This window comes from Megalobrama amblycephala, linkage group LG1 (assembly GCF_018812025.1).
Source record: "Megalobrama amblycephala isolate DHTTF-2021 linkage group LG1, ASM1881202v1, whole genome shotgun sequence".
NCBI lineage: Eukaryota > Metazoa > Chordata > Actinopteri > Cypriniformes > Xenocyprididae > Megalobrama > Megalobrama amblycephala.
Genome location: NC_063044.1, coordinates 52,131,421 through 52,151,272, shown reverse-complemented (window position 1 = coordinate 52,151,272; position 19,852 = coordinate 52,131,421). Strand labels below are relative to the sequence as shown.

The 19,852-nt window shown below is 37.7% G+C and overlaps 1 protein-coding gene across 3 annotated transcripts in view; it reads right to left on the bottom strand.

Moving 5' to 3' along the window:
* The window catches only part of LOC125274257 (protein P54-like), a 55,949-nt gene extending 45,626 nt beyond the window's left edge, over positions 1–10,323 (bottom strand). For 2 of the 3 annotated variants that reach the window (XM_048200491.1, XM_048200476.1), the window contains exons 1-4: positions 10,113–10,323; positions 9,375–9,478; positions 2,662–3,848; positions 1,883–2,012 (exon numbers count right to left, since the gene is read on the bottom strand). In XM_048200491.1, the coding sequence (XP_048056448.1) occupies positions 1,883–2,012; positions 2,662–3,848; positions 9,375–9,423 (1,366 nt within the window). In that variant the 5' untranslated portion in view covers positions 9,424–9,478; positions 10,113–10,323. Of the gene's footprint in view, positions 1–1,882; positions 2,013–2,661; positions 3,849–5,427; positions 5,896–9,374; positions 9,479–10,112 lie in introns of those variants that run through there. The other variant, XM_048200483.1, reaches the window with a different exon arrangement.
* Positions 10,324–19,852: the final 9,529 nt, after the last annotated feature.

The following is a 19,852-nucleotide window of genomic DNA, read 5'->3' as shown; positions in this document are numbered from 1 at the left end:
ATGTTATCATGGATCATGTCAGTTATTATCACTCCATCTGCCATTTTTCGCTATTGTCCTTGCTTGCTTACCTAGTCTGATGATTCAGCTGTGCACATCCAGACGATAATACTGGCTTGTGTAATGCCTTGAACAAGGGCTGATATATGCAAATATTGGGGGCGTACATATTAATGATCCCGACTGTTACGTAATAGTCAGTGTTATGTTGAGATTCACCTGTTCTTCGGAGGTCTTTTAAAGGTGCTGAAGAACATGTTTTCAAATGATGTAATATAAGTCTTAGGTGTCCCCTGAATGTGTCTGTGAAGTTTCAGCTCAAAATATCCCCCAGTTTTTTTTTTTTTATTAATTTTTTTGGGGCATCATTATAAATGCACCGATTCAGGGTGCGTGGCCCTTTAAAATCTCGTGCTCCATGCCCCAAGAGCTCGCGCTTGCCTTAAACAACATAAAAAAAGTTCAAACAGCTAATATAACCCTCAAAATGGATCTTTACAAAGTGTTCGTCATGCAACATGTCTAATCGCATAAGTATGGTATTTATTTGGATGTTTACATTTGATTCTGAATGAGTTTGATAGTATGCTCCATGGCTAAAGCTATCATTACACATTGTTGGAGAGATTTATAAAGAATGAAGTTGTGTTTATGAATTATACAGACTGCAAGTGTTTAAAAAATGAAAATAGTGACGGCTCTTGTCTCCGTGAATACAGTAAGAAACGATGGTAACTTTAACCACATTTAACAGTACATTAGCAACATGCTAACGAAACATTTAGAAAGACAATTTACAAATATCACTAAAAATATCATGAATGAATGAGGCATTTTATATTGCTTGCTTACCTAGTCTGATGATTCAGCTGTGGGCAGATCCAGACGTTAATACTGGCTGCCCTTGTGTAATGCTTTGAGCATGAGCTGGCATATGCAAATATTGGGGGTGTACATATTAATGATCCCAACTGTTACGTAACAGTCAGTGTTATGTTGAGATTCGCCTGTTCTTCTGAGGTCTTTTAAACAAATGAGATTTATATAAGAAGGAGGAAACAATGGAGTTTGAGACTCACTGTATGTCATTTCCATGTACTTAACTCTTGTTATTCAACTATGCCAAGGTAAATTCAATTTTTGAATCTAGGGCACCTTTAAACAAATGAGATTTACATAAGAAGGAGGATACAATGGTGTTTGAGGCTCACTGTATGTCATTTCCATATACTTAACTCTAGTTATTCAACTATGCCAAGGTAAATTCAATTTTCCATTCTACAGCACCTTTAATTTGTGTTCCAAAGATCAACGGAGGTCTTACGGGTGTAAAATGGCACGAGTGTGAGTCATTAATGACAGAATTTTCATTTTTAGGAGAACATGTTAGCAAATTAGCAAGTTGGCATTTTCTGTATTTCCTTACAGTGAAGTAAATAACTAATTTGATTAGCACTCAAAATAAAAAAGTGAATTAACTAAATATTTTATGTTAATTGCTATCAAAATGTATGAGTTAGCTTATGCAGTACTTCAAGTTAGGAGGAATTAACATGCATGAGTACTATGAACTCAAAACTTGATAGTTCTGCTTACTTAAAATTGAGAACATAACTTAAAAAAAATGATTACCTCAATTTTTTTTAGTTAGCCAACTTATTTGGGTTTACAGTGTGTTAATTTGAACTCAATAATCAAAGTGAAATAAATTTCAACATTGATAATAATAAAAAAATGTTTCTTGAGCACAACTTTATACTGCAAATCAGTAAATTCCACTTCCTATCATTCCAAATTCAATTTCCTGTGGCCAATGCAATTCCCACTGCAGATCAAGAATTCAGAATAGCTTTTGGTTCTTAGTTTTCACAACACATGGTACCTGTGAATCTGAGGTCTTTGGCTTCAGTTTCAGCTTTAGTGTGTTTGTGCTGCCACTCTTTATTCTTCTCCTCCAGGAATTCTGTCTTCTTTAATTCACTGCTGTGTATCTGTTCTTCAGGAGCTTTTACCTAGATTCCACCAAGATACACAAAGAACAACAATCCAAGACAAAAAACATGGGATATTAAAATTGAACGTGACCTAGTTCACTTACAAAATGAAAATTCATTGTCATCAAATTAAATGGTGACCAGGCTCTCTCTGGGTCACATCCACCTTTACGGTAAAAGGCAGTTTGGACACTGGATATGCTAAATGTCTTTTTTTGAGTTTCATACAAAAGAACACATTGGAACGACACAAGTGTGATGAAATTACACAAAGTGAGTCAAGTTGACTCCAGCCATTTCCCACAATCCTTCAATCATACATTAAAGACTGTTTAAATGCAGAATACTGCTAAATGTTTCTCCTTTTACACAAGCAAGCAATAAACTGCATGTGTGAGTTTTGAGTGACACTTGGAAGGGTTTTTGTGGATGATTGATTGATTTGTCTGTTATTATTTTAATGACATTTGAAAACAGGTTTCAAAGTGCAAGTTTTTAAAAACGATACCATATTTGTCTTTGTGCAAGCTACATGAATGCCAATTTGAAATGTCACACAAACTACAACTTAAAGACTCTGGATTTATTTTAGAATTAAATCATTTTAAAGATGATTTGTAAATGCCATATTTAATAATAGTAATTAGGGTAAAATCTGCACTCTTACCATCACTGGTGCTTGTGTATCTGATTGTCCTTCTTGTTGTGATCCATTAATTCCCGATCCTGCCACATGTCCTTCCACTGTTCCTGCTGCTGCGGCTACACCTGATCCTGTTGCTGCTGCTATACTTGATGCTGCTCTCTGTGACATTTTCAATACAGCTGCTATTCCTGATTTTGATAATCCGATTACTGTTGCTGCTACACCTGATGCTGTTGATCCTTCTGCTGCTACACCTGATGCTTCTGCTCCTGCCGCTACATCTGATTCTGCTGCTGCTCTTGCTGCTGCTGCACCCAATGCTGCTGACTGTAACACTTTAAACACAGCTGCTTCTGCTGATTTTGATGCTCCGATTACTGTTGCTGCTACACCTGATGCTGTTGATCCTTCTGCTGCTACACCTGATGCTTCTGCTCCTGCCACTACATCTGATGCTGCTGCCGCTCCTGCTGCTATAGCTAATGCTGCTGACTGTGACATCTTCAACACAGCTGCTATTGCTGATTTTGATACTCTAATTACTGTTGCTGCTACACCTGATGCTGTTGATCCTTCTGCTGATGCTCCTGCCACTACATCTGATGCTGCTGCCGCTCCTGCTGCTATAGCTAATGCTGCTGACTGTGACATTTTCAACACAGCTGCTATTATTGTTGCTGTGAGCGATGCTAGTTTTGTTACTTTTGTACCCCATTGTATTGCTGATATTTCTCTTTCTACTAGAGCAATTACCCGCTTTACTGTATCTATTAACAGTTGCATATGTAGTCCTGATACTGCTATTATTTCCGCTCCTGCCATTGTTCCAATTATTGTTGATCCTCTTTGTGATTGTGATCCTGATAATACTTGCAATATATCTGCTGCTACTGTTCCTGCTACGCCTCCAGCTGCTGCTGCTGCTCCCACTATTGATGCTTCTTCTCTCACCCCTGCTTCCCTTAGTGATCTTAAAATGCATAGTCCTGCTCCTGTTGCTGCTCCTGCTACTGGTCCTACAACTCTGTTAAAAACTGCTGGTCCTGCCATATCTATTATTATTTCAGCTGCTGCAACTGTCAGTGCCATTATTACTGTTAATTTTAATGGTGATTGTTTCCATATATTTGCTAGCAGTGGTGATTGTAGACTTGCCATGCCTTCTCCTGCTGCTGCATTTGCAGATGCTGCTTTGGAGGCTTCTGCACCTGCAACATTTAAAGGAATGGAAACTTATATCATCATTGAAATAATAAAAAAAAAATTCTTAAAATATGCTCACTCTTGTGTATGAGTGTTATTGAACTCAGACTTGTTTCTGTTATTGACACCGTTTCCATCCAGCGAGTCGAAGAGAACAAAATCGTCACTTCCTGTTAAACTGGCACTAAATATCACTAAGAAAAATGGAAGTTGCTGCAGTAAAGCCACTATATATAATATTTTTTGAATATAATAAATTACTTGCGCATCAGAGTTGGCAGACAAAACCCAGTAAACGCTGTCACATGTTCATGCAACGCCATCGTGAGATGCTTCTGAGAGGGAATCATACTGAACCACTTTATCGACAGACTTTGCTCAGGCATTACAGTCAGAATGACCAAAACAGCATTTCAGATGCTGTGCAACAAGATAGGTCTGCTGGTTGGTCCAGTTATGCCATGCCATGGCAAAGTCACATGTCTTTTTTGATGCGCATTGGGGAATTTATTCGGTAAAAGTTCCCAAATCTATCCTAACTTGTTAATATGTAATTCCTTTTTCCAGGAGCTCATTGCTTCTAACTTCAATTACATTGCTAACAGTGATTGTAATTGAATTGCTAACTGCATTCTCTAAATTGTAATGTTGACATGAATTCTCTGTAAAGCTGCTTTGAAACGATATGTATTGTGAAAAGCACTATACAAATAAATGTGAATTTAATTGAATTAAAAGTGTTTCAATTGTAGTTTATGTGAATGTTTTCGTGTCGCATAAATTTTTAATTTTAATTTTTTTTATTTTTTTTATTTATGTCCATCATGGCACAAAAAATAGGTGTATAGAAACATAGCTAGCAATCAGCAGCTATCAGAGTAGCTCACACTCTTTTTACCACTTTGTAAAGCTCATTCCACAAACATTGCAGTAGAGGTCTACAAAGAGGACCCGAGACCCGAGGACCCGGGACCCGTACGGGTTCGGGTCTATATTTTAAATGGTCAGCCGGGTCAATCTATTACTTCGGTTCCCGGGTCTGTTTAACAGTGTGTGTATACCCGAGCTGATCTGATTCAGAGATCACCTGGCCGTGAGAGTCAGTCAGCGCTGAGCGTGTTTTGTAACTTGCAAAAAAAAAAAAAAAAAAACACGAGCAACCCCAGCCATCAGAAACAGAGCGGGCGGAGTTAATGTAAGTGAACGGTGATCATCGAGTTTTCCTATTCCTATTGTGTGCAACAGTAATGCTAACAAACTTAAAATCTCAAAAAACTACTTGCAGCCTTGCACACTCACATTTAAATAACATATTTCAAATCATTAACTAAATCTGAGGTTAACTATCACACGAATGTTTTCTATGACAATTAAAAGCTTATGTTTCAGGTTGCTCCAGCTAACTCATTATTAAAGCTGGAATAATGAGTGGATTAAGCATTTAAATTGGCAAGAGAGGAATAACGGATGAACTTTCTTGGCAAGGGCATCACAGTCATGTACAAGGGAGAAAGCTAGCCTACTAACATTAGGTAAGATGAAACATTTTATTTTCGCAACTTGTTTATTGTGGTCCAGACGGACCTGTGTCTTCCCGGTCGGGTTCGGGTCCGCATTGGTTCCGGGTAGTACATCTATGGCATCTCTCGGTTGTGCACGGGTTCGGGTCCAACTTTCAAAATAAAAGTCGGGCCAGGTCGGTCGGTAGCACAGTACGGGTCTCTTCAGGTTCGGGTATGAATTTTTGGACCCGTGAAGACCTCTGCATTGCAGTCCTATGGCGCTTTTTCACTGCATGGTATGGTTCGGTATGGCTCACTTTTTGGCGTTTTCCACTGCATGGGACCACTCGGTATGGAACGGTAAAGCCACGGGTATACTTCGGCCGTCCGCGTTCGTGCACCGTCTGCATGACGTAATTTTCGTCATGCGGAGGGCTCGCGGCCGGCCGCACACCCTGGCCACGTGCAGGCCAAATTTCGAGACCGGGCGGACAGTCCGCGTGCAACAGCGCAAGCAGTATAGAAGAGTCCACTAGGTGGCAGTACGCACAATACTGAGCACAGTGTTCAGCCATCGAAGAAGAGTGTGAAAAGACCGGTATAAAAGCAACACGCTTGAAAAAAAGAGAAAAACATGACAATGGACAGCGAACTTGACGAGTGTTTGTGCAAAGAGATTAGAAAGTAATATGTACAATTCATGTTTGAAAGAGTACAAAGACGTGTTTAGGGTGGCAAATTCATGGAGAGGGATAAGTGAAATATGGGAAAGGATGCACTTCTTTTCTTCTCCGATCATGCCCAGTGAATGTCACGTTGATGACAGGACTCAGTGCTGCCCTCCGATGTCTGGTAGAGCATAGAAAAAAAGCTGTACTGCACATGTGTTGGACGCATAGACTGTAAAAAAATATGGACGTAGCGTCCGTGACGTCACCCATAGAGTTCTGAACAGCAGTTTTGACGCCTAAATGAGGCCGCGGCCATCTTAGCTGCGCGTCACCGCACGTCACTCCCGGATAACTGAAAATGGGCAAAGAGGCGGGGAGGTGGTTTGAGCTGATATGATTGGTTGCTGAAACCACGCCCGCCTAGCTTGACGTGACCATGTTAGCAGCAAAGGAGCTATATATCTATCTTAGATACGATCTAAAATATTAATGAAGATAAGTTTTATCATCAGAACGTTCTAAAGGTTTACTGTCAATCTACGGTGTTTCTTTAAGATATAGATGCTCCAACACCAGTAGTGTTGGGTGTGCAAATAACAACATGGAAAATCAAATGGGACTTCATACCTTTATAATGAAATAGAGATCGCGAGATGAATCCAATCTGTGGCACTTGGGTAAAATATGAGTGTCCATTGCAAAACAAATAAACATGTCACATTTCTTCTGAATGATCTGCTCACTGTCATCGTTCTTCAAGAAAGGATGCAATCTGAGCAGCCTTTATGTTGTAAAACTGTATACGATCGTATCTAACAAACAAATGAGCCTGTGTCCAAAGTATATTTTTTTCAAAATAGTGCAGCAGTTTTAGTTATAATATCCAAGCAATGCTGTCGGATTTTGATATCCTCCTGGTATTGTCATTGTAGTAAATCTCACAATCAAAACTTTCAGCCAATGCCACGATCCAACAACGTGTGTTCTGTGTCTCTTCCCTATGCATGCACATCTACACAGACACACATCAGTCTCGAATATTATGCAGCAAGCCATATTTTATAATTGTATAAAATAATCGAGAAAAAAAGCACAATAACGGCTGAGATGCCAAATTCAGCGGCAGCTGAGGTAACATGACGGCTCACAGACAGCAGCTCAATCTACCTGTCACTCAAGTGACCACGCCCTTAATTATGCAGAACTTTAAGGCTTAATATAATTTAAACGGATACGTTATAAAAAAATTCACCCCCCTCAGAGTTGTCATGAAGGGCAAAAATAGCAGTATAAACCAAAACCACAATTTGAACCAACTTGTAAACATGTTTTTTTCTGCTATAAACTTGGCCAATTTAACATGGGACTCTATGAGATTCTGCTCTCTTTTGGAGCCTGTCCCTAGCGGCCAGTCGATGAATCGCAGTTTAAGTTACTTCCGTATTGGCTTCACGAGAGAAAGGGGGAGGTTGCCGCTTGGTTGGACGCGGTCATCCGCGCGCATCCGTGGTGTAGTATATTTTGAAAGACGCGTGGACGTGACTGCGCGCATGATGCGTCCGGGCGTGGAAAGTGAAGTATAAATAGTACCACCTCAATTGAGGTTCTAAGGTTACCGATACTAAATGTGATGTGTAAACACTGCAGATCACTGACTGGTCGGAGAGAATCGTCACTACCAGACTTTGTCATTGGATATGAAACACGAGACACCAAACTTGCTAGATTTAAATAGTCAGTGACAGCCACCGCAGTATCATTTGTTTGCAAAACGACGCGAAACAACTGTCACACGCAACTCGAGGAGCAGATCCATGGCTGTAGAGGCGGTGCAACTGAAACATCCAATCCCACCCACTTTAAAGCAGTGCTAACTCCAATGGAAAAGCAAACCGAAAGTAAAGCGAGCCGAGTAGTACCACGCAGTGAAAAAACGCAACTAGTTTATGTTAAGGTAACCATTTTTAAATTGGAAAACGGGGACATTTCCTATTTGAGTGGTCAAAATATCACTGAAATTTTGCATTTAAATTGTTGTGGGTTCCTTATATTATTAGGCTACATTAATAATTATTATTATGATTTAGTTTGATTATTAGGATTTTTGGTCTGGTTTTAAAGGTGCCCTAGAATCAAAAATTGAATTTACCTCGGCATAGTTGAATAACAAGAGTTCAGTACATGGAAATGACATACAGTGAGTCTCAAACTCCATTGTTTCCTCCTTCTTATATAAATCTCATTTGTTTAAAAGACCTCAGAAGAACAGGCAAATCTCAACATAACAACGACTGTTACGTAACTGTCGGGATCATTAATATGTACGCCCCCAATATTTGCATATGTCAGCCCATGTTCAAGGCATTAGACAAGGGCAGGACGTCTGTATCTGTGCACAGCTGAATCATCAGACTAGGTAAGCAAGCAAGAACAATAGCGAAAAATGGCAGATGGAGCAATAATAACTGATATGATCCATGATAACATGATATTTTTAGTGATATTTGTAAATTGTCTTTCGAAATGTTTCGTTAGCATGTTGCTAATGTACTGTTAAATGTGGTTAAAGTTACCATCGTTTCTTACTGCATTCACGGAGACAAGACTGTCGTTATTTTCATTTTTAAACACTTGCAGTCTGTATAATTCATAAACACAACTTCATTCTTTATAAATCTCTCCAATAGTGTGTAATGTTAGCTTTAGCCACGGAGCACTATCAAACTCATTCAGAATGAAATGTAAACATCCAAATAAATACCATACTTACACGATTAGACATGCTGCATGACGAACACTTTGTAAAGGTCCATTTTGAGGGTTATATTAGCTGTGTGAACTTTGTTTATGCTGTTTAAGGCAAGCGCGAGCTCTGACTTATTTTACATCTTTTAAAAAGACGTTCTACGGCACCTTTAATACAGTTCACTAAAACACTATTACACTTTTAATAGTAAACACTGAAAAAAGTTTAAAACAATATTTCTATTATAACAAAAGTATGACTTTACAAAAGCACATAACAAAAATAAAACAACGTTAATATAAGACAAGATAAAAAAGAATTTAACAAATATTTTCTACATTTTATTATTGTGGTGCCTCACGTGATCCAAGTTTAGATGTTATGCTTTTTTTATTGGTAAGAGATAAAGATACTCTATGATGGACACTTTACTATCTCATGAGACAGGACAGAATTTGTGAATGGCTGTGAAACGACACAACTGATGCGGGTCCCTTCATGACAGTAACAACATGGAGAAAGTAGTACATCCAGATTACATTCATATTACACACACTCATACTATATACATTTTTAGTTGTTTTGAAGTAATTATTCAAAATAAGCACTTACTTGAGGGAGAAGGCGATGGACACTGCCCATGAGTTCTGTCAGAAGACATTTGTCCCTGTTTGTGTTTCAAACCTTTACACACAGCTCACTGTGTTTTGAAATACCTGAAAGAAAGGTGTAAAATTATTATTATTATTACCTGCATTATAAGTGCGGATCATGCAATTAAAATTATGCACAATCTTTGCAATCCTGAGATGAAATTCCAGTAGTGTTCAGCAGCTGCAGAACAGAAGTGAGGAGCGAGGCTTATACAGTCTGGATAGAGTTGCGCTATCTATACACGTAATTACAAAATTACATATGATCTGTTTTCTCTTCAGAAAATTTGGACTAAACGCTAAATTCGTATGGATTCATTTTACAATCTGTTTATGAACTTTTTAAAGCAACAAAGTGATAGTTGTGTGGACAGTCAATGGAGGGACAGAAACCTCTCAGATTTAATTTAAAATATCTTCTTTTTTGTTTGGAAGATGAACAAAAGTCTTACAAATTTGGAACGACATGAGTGTGAGTAGCTAAATGATTTTTCACTTTTGGGTGAACAAACCCTATTCATTATATTAGTTCAAAATTAGCATGTAATACAAAGCCTTGAACAAATGAAACGTGCATTTCTCTATTTGAACACCAATAAGACATTTAATTAATAATAAAAAAAGCTAAATCATTTAAAGAAGTGTATAAACAGCTCAAAAAAAAATCTGTTTGTATGATTTTAAAGTCATGTCTCACCTCATGGGATCTATGCGTGTCTTGGGTATGTTAAGAAAAGAAGTCTCCTGATCTTCAGATGTCTTCAGTTGAAATCTGAAGAGCTCTTGGTTTTTAGTCATATTTATATTGCAATTTTTCAGGAAATGTTCCCTGAACGCATTTTTGTTCTGATTACAATCTATGAACCTGTCAGCCTCACCCACTTCCTCCTGGGTTTTAATTTGATTTCTGTCACAGTTTATGCCTTGGGGAATTTAAAATGAGTAAGAATTGAGTAAGTTTATCCAGCCCAGAGGACGCTAAGAAAAAGCATGCCATACTAGTTCCTCCTTCTTCCTTTTCATTTTTATTGAAATGAAAGTGTGGTGTTCCTACAAACACAAATTTACATAACATACTAAATAGTTTGAAAAGATTATTATGCTCCTATTTCTTTTTAAAATACATGCGCCATTTTCATCATTTGAAGCTAAGTGGAAATGATAGCCTTTCCCAGATTTGTGTTGAACTACACCTGAACTCAGAACTACAGCGCTTATTATTTACAAATTATTTAAATAAAACTGTAAAACCTCTAGGCTACAAATACTAGAACTTGTGAATATAAATCATTTGGGATCATGTGCACATTAACAGTGTCCATTTCATTTATCTATATTATAACTTTTATGTCATTTTGGTTGCTTGGCTGTTTCTTTATGAAGGTCCAGAAATTGTCAAGTTTTTCATCAGGTGTCTTTTTTCACTACGTTGCTGTCTTGACGGCAGCCAATCGCTGCATTGATGATCGTGGTTTCGAGTATTGATACATCTGCCCTCAACAGGAAACACAAGAATGTGCAGTAATCTCAGACAATTTAATCCAGATATTTTAATCCAATCTGCAAATTAATTTGAAGAACCAAATTAGCAAGAGTTCAGTTATCCTGATTAGAAGACCTGTCATTGGTCAAATAATCTCAGATGTATTAAGTGAGGTACAAAAAAAATAACCCTGAGAAAACAGATCAAAAACAAACAGTAATTGTGAAAAAAAATTACTCAAAACGTGATGATAATGATGTGAAAAGCCAATAGCTGCATCCGAAAACTTTAAAATGTTGCCTTTGGAGGACGCATTCCACGTTAGGAAGGCATCAAGGCACATCCGAATCCAATGTTAGCATCACTTACTGTCTCCTGAGATACCTTCATCTGATCGATGCCTTTGATATCCCACAATCCTGTGTTTCATTCAGTGACAGTTGAGCTAGAAAAAGAAACATGGCGACTGAAAGTTGCGGTTGCTGGTCAGTTTGTGTTTAAATGTATGTTTTTGACCTCCGTTCCACTTCTGATGTACAAACCCGATTCCAGAAAAGTTGGGACACTGTACAAATTGTGAATAAAAACAGAATGCAATGATGTGGAAGTTTCAAATTTCAATATTTTATTCAGAATACAACATAGATGACATATCAAATGTTTAAACTGAGAAAATGTATCATTTTAAGGGAAAAATAAGTTGATTTTAAATTTCATGGCATCAACACATCTCAAAAAAGTTGGGATAAGGCCATGTTTACCACTGCGTGGCATCAACTCTTCTTTTTATAACAATCCTGCAAACGTCTGGGACTGAGGAGACAAGTTGCTCAAGTTTAGGAATAGGAATGTTGTCCCATTCTTGTACAGGCTTCTAGTTGCTCAACTGTCTTAGGTCTTCCTTGTCGCATCTTCCTCTTTATGATGCGCCAAATGTTTTCTATGGGTGAAAGATCTGGACTGAAGGCTGGCCATTTCAGTACCCGGATCCTTCTTCTACGCAGCCATGATGTTGTAATTGATGCAGTATGTGGTCTGGCATTGTCATGTTGGAAAATGCAAGGTCTTCCCTGAAAGAGATGACGTCTGGATGGGAGCATATGTTGTTATAGAACTTGGATGTACCTTTCAGCATTGATGGTGCCTTTCCAGATGTGTAAGCTGCCCATGCCACACGCACTCATGCAACCCCATACCATCAGAGATGCAGGCTTCTGAACTGAGCGCTGATAGCAACTTGGGTTGTCCTTGTCCTCTTTAGTCCGGATGACATGGCGTCCCAGTTTTCCAAAAAGAACTTCAAATTTTGATTTGTCTGACCACAGAACAGTTTTCCACTTTGCCACAGTCCATTTTAAATGAGCCTTGGCCCAGAGAAAACGCCTGCGCTTCTAGGATCATGTTTAGATATGGCTTCTTTTTTGACTTATAGAGTTTTAGCCAGCAACGGCGAATGGCACGGTGGATTGTGTTCACCGACAATGTTTTCTGGAAGTATTCCTGAGCCCATGTTGTGATTTCCATTACAGTAGCATTCCTGTATGTGATGCAGTGCCGTCTAAAGGGCCCGAATATCACAGGCATCCAGTATGGTTTTCCGGCCTTGACCCTTACGCACAGAGATTGTTCCAGATTCTCTTAATCTTTGGATGATATTATGCACTGTAGATGATGATAACTTCAAACTCTTTGCAATTTTTCTCTGAGAAACTCCTTTCTGATATTGCTCCACCATTTTTTTCGCCGCAGCATTGGGGGAATTGGTGATCCTCTGCCCATCTTGACTTCTAAGAAACACTGCCATTCTGAGAGGCTCTTTTTATACCCAGTCATGTTGCCAATTGACCTAATAAGTTGCAAATAGCAAATTGGTCCTCCAGCTGTTCCTTATATGTACATTTAACTTTTCCGGCCTCTTATTACTACCTGTCCCAACTTTTTTGGAATGTGTAGCTCTCATGAAATCCAAAATGAGCCAATATTTGGCATGACATTTCAAAATGTCTCACTTTCAACATTTGATATGTTATCTATATTCTATTGTGAATAAAATATAAGTTTATGAGATTTGTAAATTATTGCATTCCTTTTTTATTCACAATTTGTACAGTGTCCCAACTTTTTTGGAATCAGGGTTTGTAATTTTTAATGCTTCCCATGCCATAAATGGAATTTTCGGACTTTCTGTGCTTTTACTGTTATACCGTAGGGGGCGCTATTACGCATCATCTGAACAAGTACAGAATCTCCAGATCAAAACACAGGGGAAGAAGAAGCAGAAATAAGCAATAGCGCATGTAAGCAGATGCATATATAAAATAACATGATAATGAACATTAAAGGTGCCCTCGAATGAAAAATTGAATTTATCTTGGCATAGTTAAATAACAAGAGTTCAGTACATGGAAATGACATACAGTGAGTTTCAAACACCATTGTTTCCTCCTTCTTATATAAATCTCATTTGTTTAAAAGACCTCCGAAGAACAGGCGAATCTCAACATAACACAGACTGTTACGCAACAGTCAGGATCATTAATATGTACGCCCCCAATATTTGCATATGCCAGCCCATGTTCCCAACATTATGAAAGGCATTAGACAAGGGCAGCCAGTATTAACGTTTGGATGTGTACAGCCGAATCATCAGACTAGGTAAGCAAGCAAGAACAACAACAGCGAAAAATAGCAGATGGAGCAATGTAGCGATGTACAGTTATTAATCAATTTATGGATGAAATATGAATATCATAATTCAGAAAGCTTTATGACGTTCATATATCGACCCAACGGGGAATTAAACATATATGGTGAATTAACTACAACGAATTATAATCAATCACATATATGATTAGTTCTGGTTTAATAATTATGTGGAAAACTATCAGTTCGTCCACCGAAACGGAAAATTATCCACAGATTATCACGACAGAAATGTTATTCTCGGGCTGGGAGACTAACTTTCTATCATAGCCTCCAAATATAGAGCAAGGATATTAGAATCAGAACGTTAAAGTGACTCGGTTGTTGCTAAAATGAGCAAGTGAACAAAAAGCATGGATATAATGAGTTTTATATACGAAACTGGTAATACACAGGTTATACGGCTAAATGGACACAAGTAAATATAAATACATACAAAGTAGAAGAAAAGGCAGAAACGAAAGAGATGATCAAAGCAGGTGAATTGAGGCTTAAACACAGTTTATGGTGGGACCTGCTCATCCTTGAGACTGTGCAGACCCTACAGTTTCCCCCTTTCGGCCAGTGAGGTCCCCGTGCGGATCTCGTTGGACGGTAGCGAGGTCGGATGGCACAGATGTCGGTGTAGGGTCTGCACAGTCTCAAGGATGAGCAGGTCCCACCATAAACTGTGTTTACGGTCATAAAAGGAAAATACACGCACACACCCACAGACACACACACACACACGGCTCCCCTACATAGAGACTGTATGCACAAACATTATACCTACAAATATGAATGTATCTGCCATTGTAGTGCTCGCTGCATGTATGTGTTACTAGTGTAGAATTGTAGAATTGACTGTAGTAGGTTAGTTTTCATGTGAAACTGTAGTAATAGAGTGTAAAGGGTATCTTCTTTATATGACGAGAGACACCTGTCGAGTTTGATTTCTCCGTAAAGCTGTGAATCCGAGCTATTCACTGATGTACGTTATATTTCTGTCAAATGCATCGTTCAATGTTTAATAACACTATGAAGAAAATGCACTGATTCAACATACCATACATTTATTCGGGAGACAGGACAAAGGAATGTGGAAACCCGCCAAATTGCAACGCTAGCATTGGAGGACGTTATCAAGAAGGCGTTCTGGTCTGTTGTCTTTAAAACACCATGACACGCGTCTTTTGGTGGCACAAGTTTTCTGCACGAGTTCCTGCAGTCAAGACGGACTCTCTTCTTTATTTTCCGGTCATATTACAACAGTTAAACCTTCGTTTGAAACTTCGCCGAAACAACCTCCGGAAGAAGAAGCAACTATCAAACCGAGCGCTCCGAAACTCCAAGCACCCTGACTAACCTATGCAAGTATAACGTTTTTACGATTTTAAATACTGAGTTTCCTTGCTGGCTCTTAAAGGTGAACTGTTGCAATTTGACCTGCTTTGATCATCTCTTTCGTTTCTGCCTTTTCTTCTACTGTGTATGTATTTGTATTTACTTGTGTCCATTTAGCCGTATAACCTGTGTATTACCCGTTTCGTATATTAAACTCATTATATTCATGCTTTTTGTTCACTTGCTCATTTTAGCAACAACCGAGTCACTTTAACATTCTGATTCTAATATCCTTGCTCTATATTTGGAGGCTATGATAGAAAGTTAGTCTCCCGGCCTGAGAATAACATTTCTGTCGTGATAATCTGTGGATAATTTTCCGTTTCGGTGGACGAACTGATAGTTTTCCACATAATTATTAAACCAGAACTAATCATATATGTCAGGGGTCATCAACTATATTTGTCCAAGGGCCAGAATTTTTCTCTGCAGACACTGTAAGGGCCAGATACTCGTAATATAAAATAAAATTCGAATTGTATCCTAATATGTTATTATTTGATATACTAATTTTGATTCCAAATTTATGTAATTTTTTACATATTACCTGTACTGCAGCAAGCCACCAGGGGGCGATAGCGATATTTTAGGCTTCATATTTGTGAGGCTGTCAAGCTGTCCATTACTGTCACGCAATTGTACGCTAATCCCAGTCAAGGAAAATGTTGACATTTGTGAAAAAATGAGCACGTGAAACAATAAAAGATGTTCAATGAGAGCAACGCGTTTATCTTCATTCTTGACTGAAGGCAGGCTATGGCACAAGCTACTTTTCAGAAGGCTTTTTTTTTTTTTTTTCGTTAGATTTAAAAATAAATAAATATGGAACGGACCCGAATATTCAAATATTCGTTCGGTGGGTTGGTATTCGATTTGAAAATTTGACATTCGAATATTCGTTTTTTTTTTGTTTTTTTTTTGCACACCTGGGATCCCCCGCGAAACGATTCTCATTCCCCCTTGATTAAGGCCGGCGACACACTGGCTGCGTGAGCGTCTCAGCTGCGTGGCGTGTCCGTTTTTATTTCGGCTCCCATATTTAAAGGCAGGGTAGGCAAAAAAATGTATAAAAAACTTTTTTTCAAAATTTGTTTAAACTTTATTTATATATCAATACATAATTAAAATGTAAGTACTCTGAAAAAGAAAGTATAAAAATTGAGTGTCTGTAGACCTCTCACGACTGTTTTAAAGACAGCTCATTATTTCCATTCACTCCACCCCCTCCCTTCTGGGCTCCTTCCAAAGCCACGCCCCAAAACGCATGAACGTGTGACTCCGACCACTGAGCTGGAAGACGCATTATTTACCTGAGACGAGCGGAGAGGAAGGAGCACAGTGCATGTAGTGACATCATGTCAGAATCACATGTAATAAAAATAACTTTAAAATTATGAAGATAAACAAACAAGATGTATTTTAGTACTCACTATCAAGCTAGCATATTGATATTGGTAAAGTTTAAAATATATATTTTTTGAATCGCTAACGAGCTAGTTATCTATATATGGCGTTATTTTACTGTCATTTGTCGAAAGCACATTATTGTGACGCGAGAGCATATCAATGTAATGCGCGAGCGCAAATCTGTCCGCTCTCGCGCAAATCTGGACGCGCGCGCTCAAATATACAGTGCTCTCTTATGAACTGCCTCTCCTCTCGCTCAGATATCGCTCAAACTGTTTCCTGCGTGCTCAAACGTGTCCTGCGCGCTCAAACTGCACATGTGCGCTCACGAATCTCTCCGTGCTCTTGCAGAAATTAATTTGCTTTTGGATTAAACGCTGTCAAAAGTTATAAACCAATCAGAAGAGACGACTGATCCATGAAAATGCTACATGGAATCTTATTGGCTGAGAGTGAACTGCGCCTGGAATTCTTTCGACAAAGATATGTATTTTATTTATTCACAATTTAATAATATTTATCAAATGTAACCTAGTCTAACTGCATCACATTACAGGTCAAACCCCTATTTATCTAAACAAACAAACAAACAAAAAATGTTTCTTAAAGTTATTGTGGTCATACGTTTTGTGTTGAAATTTTTTTTTAAAAAATAGGTAACATTTTACAATAAGGTTTTTATTTGTTAACATTAGTTAATGTATTATCTAACATGAACTAACAATGTGCAATATACATTACTGTAATTATTAATCTTTGTTAACGTTAAAAATACAGCTGTTTGTTGGTTGTTTACTTCACAGTGCATTTAATAATGTTAACAAATACAACATTTGATTTTAATAACGTACTAGTAAATGTTGAAATTAACATTAACAAATATTAATAAATGCTGAAGAAGAGCAATTCATTATTAGTTAATGTTAACTAATGCAGTTAAATAATGTTAACGCAACCTTATTGTAAAGTATTACCAACAAACATCTTCTGATTTAAGACCGAACAAGATCAGGGTCAAATCGTCATTCCCTTAATACTTAATGTGGAGATCACATATACCACTATAGTCAATTTCTTTTGAGGTCTGGTATAAAACATGACATACAAAAATACCTAAGCTCTTGTGTATGCACGATTAAGCAAAAGAACGCGATCTTATTCCTAAATGACAACGATTCGGTTATGTCTATTAAACCTTTTGAAATTACAATCATACCAGAATATTTAAACCTGCTTTTGCATTGCTGCTGAAAGCAGTGGTCATGTAAGCTATATGTTTTAAACAGCTTCACAAAGTGTTTTCAACAACATACTATTGCTACATCTGTGTTGCAAACATTCAATAATAATGCAAGTATTGCAATAACAATTTATAGTCTGAATATACACTGATTTCAGCAATTAAAATAAGTAGCTAAATGAATGTTGAAACTAATGTTGTTACACTGTTCTGCCAGTAGGTGGTGACCAGTGACTGTTTAAATGTATTTGATGTATCAGAATGTATTTGATGTATCAGAATCATTAATTCCAGACCTCAAAAGAAATTGACTATAGTGGTATATGTGATCTCCACATTAAGTATTAAGGGAATGACGATTTGACCCTGATCTTGTTCGGTCTTAAATCAGAAGATATTTGTTGGTAATACTTTACAATAAGGTTGCGTTAACATTATTTAACTGCATTAGTTAACATTGATTAACTAATAATGAATTGCTCTTCTTCAGCATTTATTAATATTTGTTAATGTTAATTTCAACATTTACTAATACGTTATTAAAATCAAATGTTGTATTTGTTAACATTATTAAATGCACTGTGAAGTAAACAACCAACAAACAGCTGTATTTTTAACGTTAACAAAGATTAATAATTACAGTAATGTATTGCACATTGTTAGTTCATGTTAGATAATACATTAACTAATGTTAACAAATAAAAACCTTATTGTAAAATGTTACCTATTTTTAAAAAAAAAAAATTCAACACAAAACGTATGACCACAATAACTTTAAGAAACATTTTTTGTTTGTTTGTTTAGATAAATAGGGGTTTGACCTGTAATGTGATGCAGTTAGACTAGGTTACATTTGATAAATATTATTAAATTGTGAATAAATAAAATACATATCTTTGTCGAAAGAATTCCAGGCGCAGTTCACTCTCAGCCAATAAGATTCCATGTAGCATTTTCATGGATCAGTCGTCTCTTCTGATTGGTTTATAACTTTTGACAGCGTTTAATCCAAAAGCAAATTAATTTCTGCAAGAGCACGGAGAGATTCGTGAGCGCCACATGTGCAGTTTGAGCGCGCAGGAAACAGTTTGAGCGTGCACACGCAATATCTGAGCGAGAGGAGAGGCAGTTCATAAGAGAGCACTGTATATTTGAGCGCGTGCATCCAGATTTGCGCGAGAGCAAAGGAAATCCGCGCGCGAGCGGACAGATTTGCGCGAGAGCAGAGGAAATCCGCGCGCGAGCGGACAGATTTGCGCTCGCGCATTACATTGATATGCTCTCGCGTCACAGTAATGTGCTCTCGACAATTGACAGTAAAATAACGCCATATCTATAAGGCAAAGCTAAAAACAGGTTGCATGATACACGTTTTTCCATTACCATCATTTACACTGTGATGAAGATGAATTTCGTGGAAGATTCATAACATATACGTTGTTCTACAGATCAACAGAGTAACATACACTCAAATATCAACTCACAACTGCATTGCAGACACAAAATAATAACACACACATACAACAAAGTGTGTACGACACACACAGATACAAGATAAAGACATCAGTAAACATAGGTAGAGAATATAAAAACAAAACAAAGGCGAAAAAAAACGTGCAGGTAAACTTGCAGGTGAACATGGTAAAAGACTTAGACAGAGGGTAAAATTATGCACAATTCAACACTATACCTATCATTATTTATCGTCTCTACTACGGCTCGCTAAGTAATGTTATGTTAGCTATATTACGCAGCTACGTGTGCTAATGACACATGCTTCATGAAAAAATAAACAAAAAAATATGTATGATCAAAATACAAAAAGAAAGATTTACCTGTCCAGCAGAAATAAAGCCATCAAGGAGTCACTTTTCAGCCCCTTGAGTTCCCTCAGTTCTCGCCATCGCTGGAAAGCCACGCCGATATTAACTCGCGTTTTATTTCTTTGTTTATCCAAAGACTTTTTGTTCATTGCCTTTTCTTGTACTGTTACTGTCTTCCTTTTTTTGCCTGGTTTGCCTTCACTAACTGCATAGGCCGATACTGTGAATTTAGCTTGCTGTTTCTCTGCCATTGTTTTGGTATTCCTAGGATCCATGGCCGTTTCTCAATATGCGTAAGTTACTTGTCTGTACTTTTGTTCTTGTGGACTTGTGAAACGTCATCAGTCGCTGTCCAAGTACTGTTCCAATTCAAAGTTCACATCTAGCCAAGTTCAGTT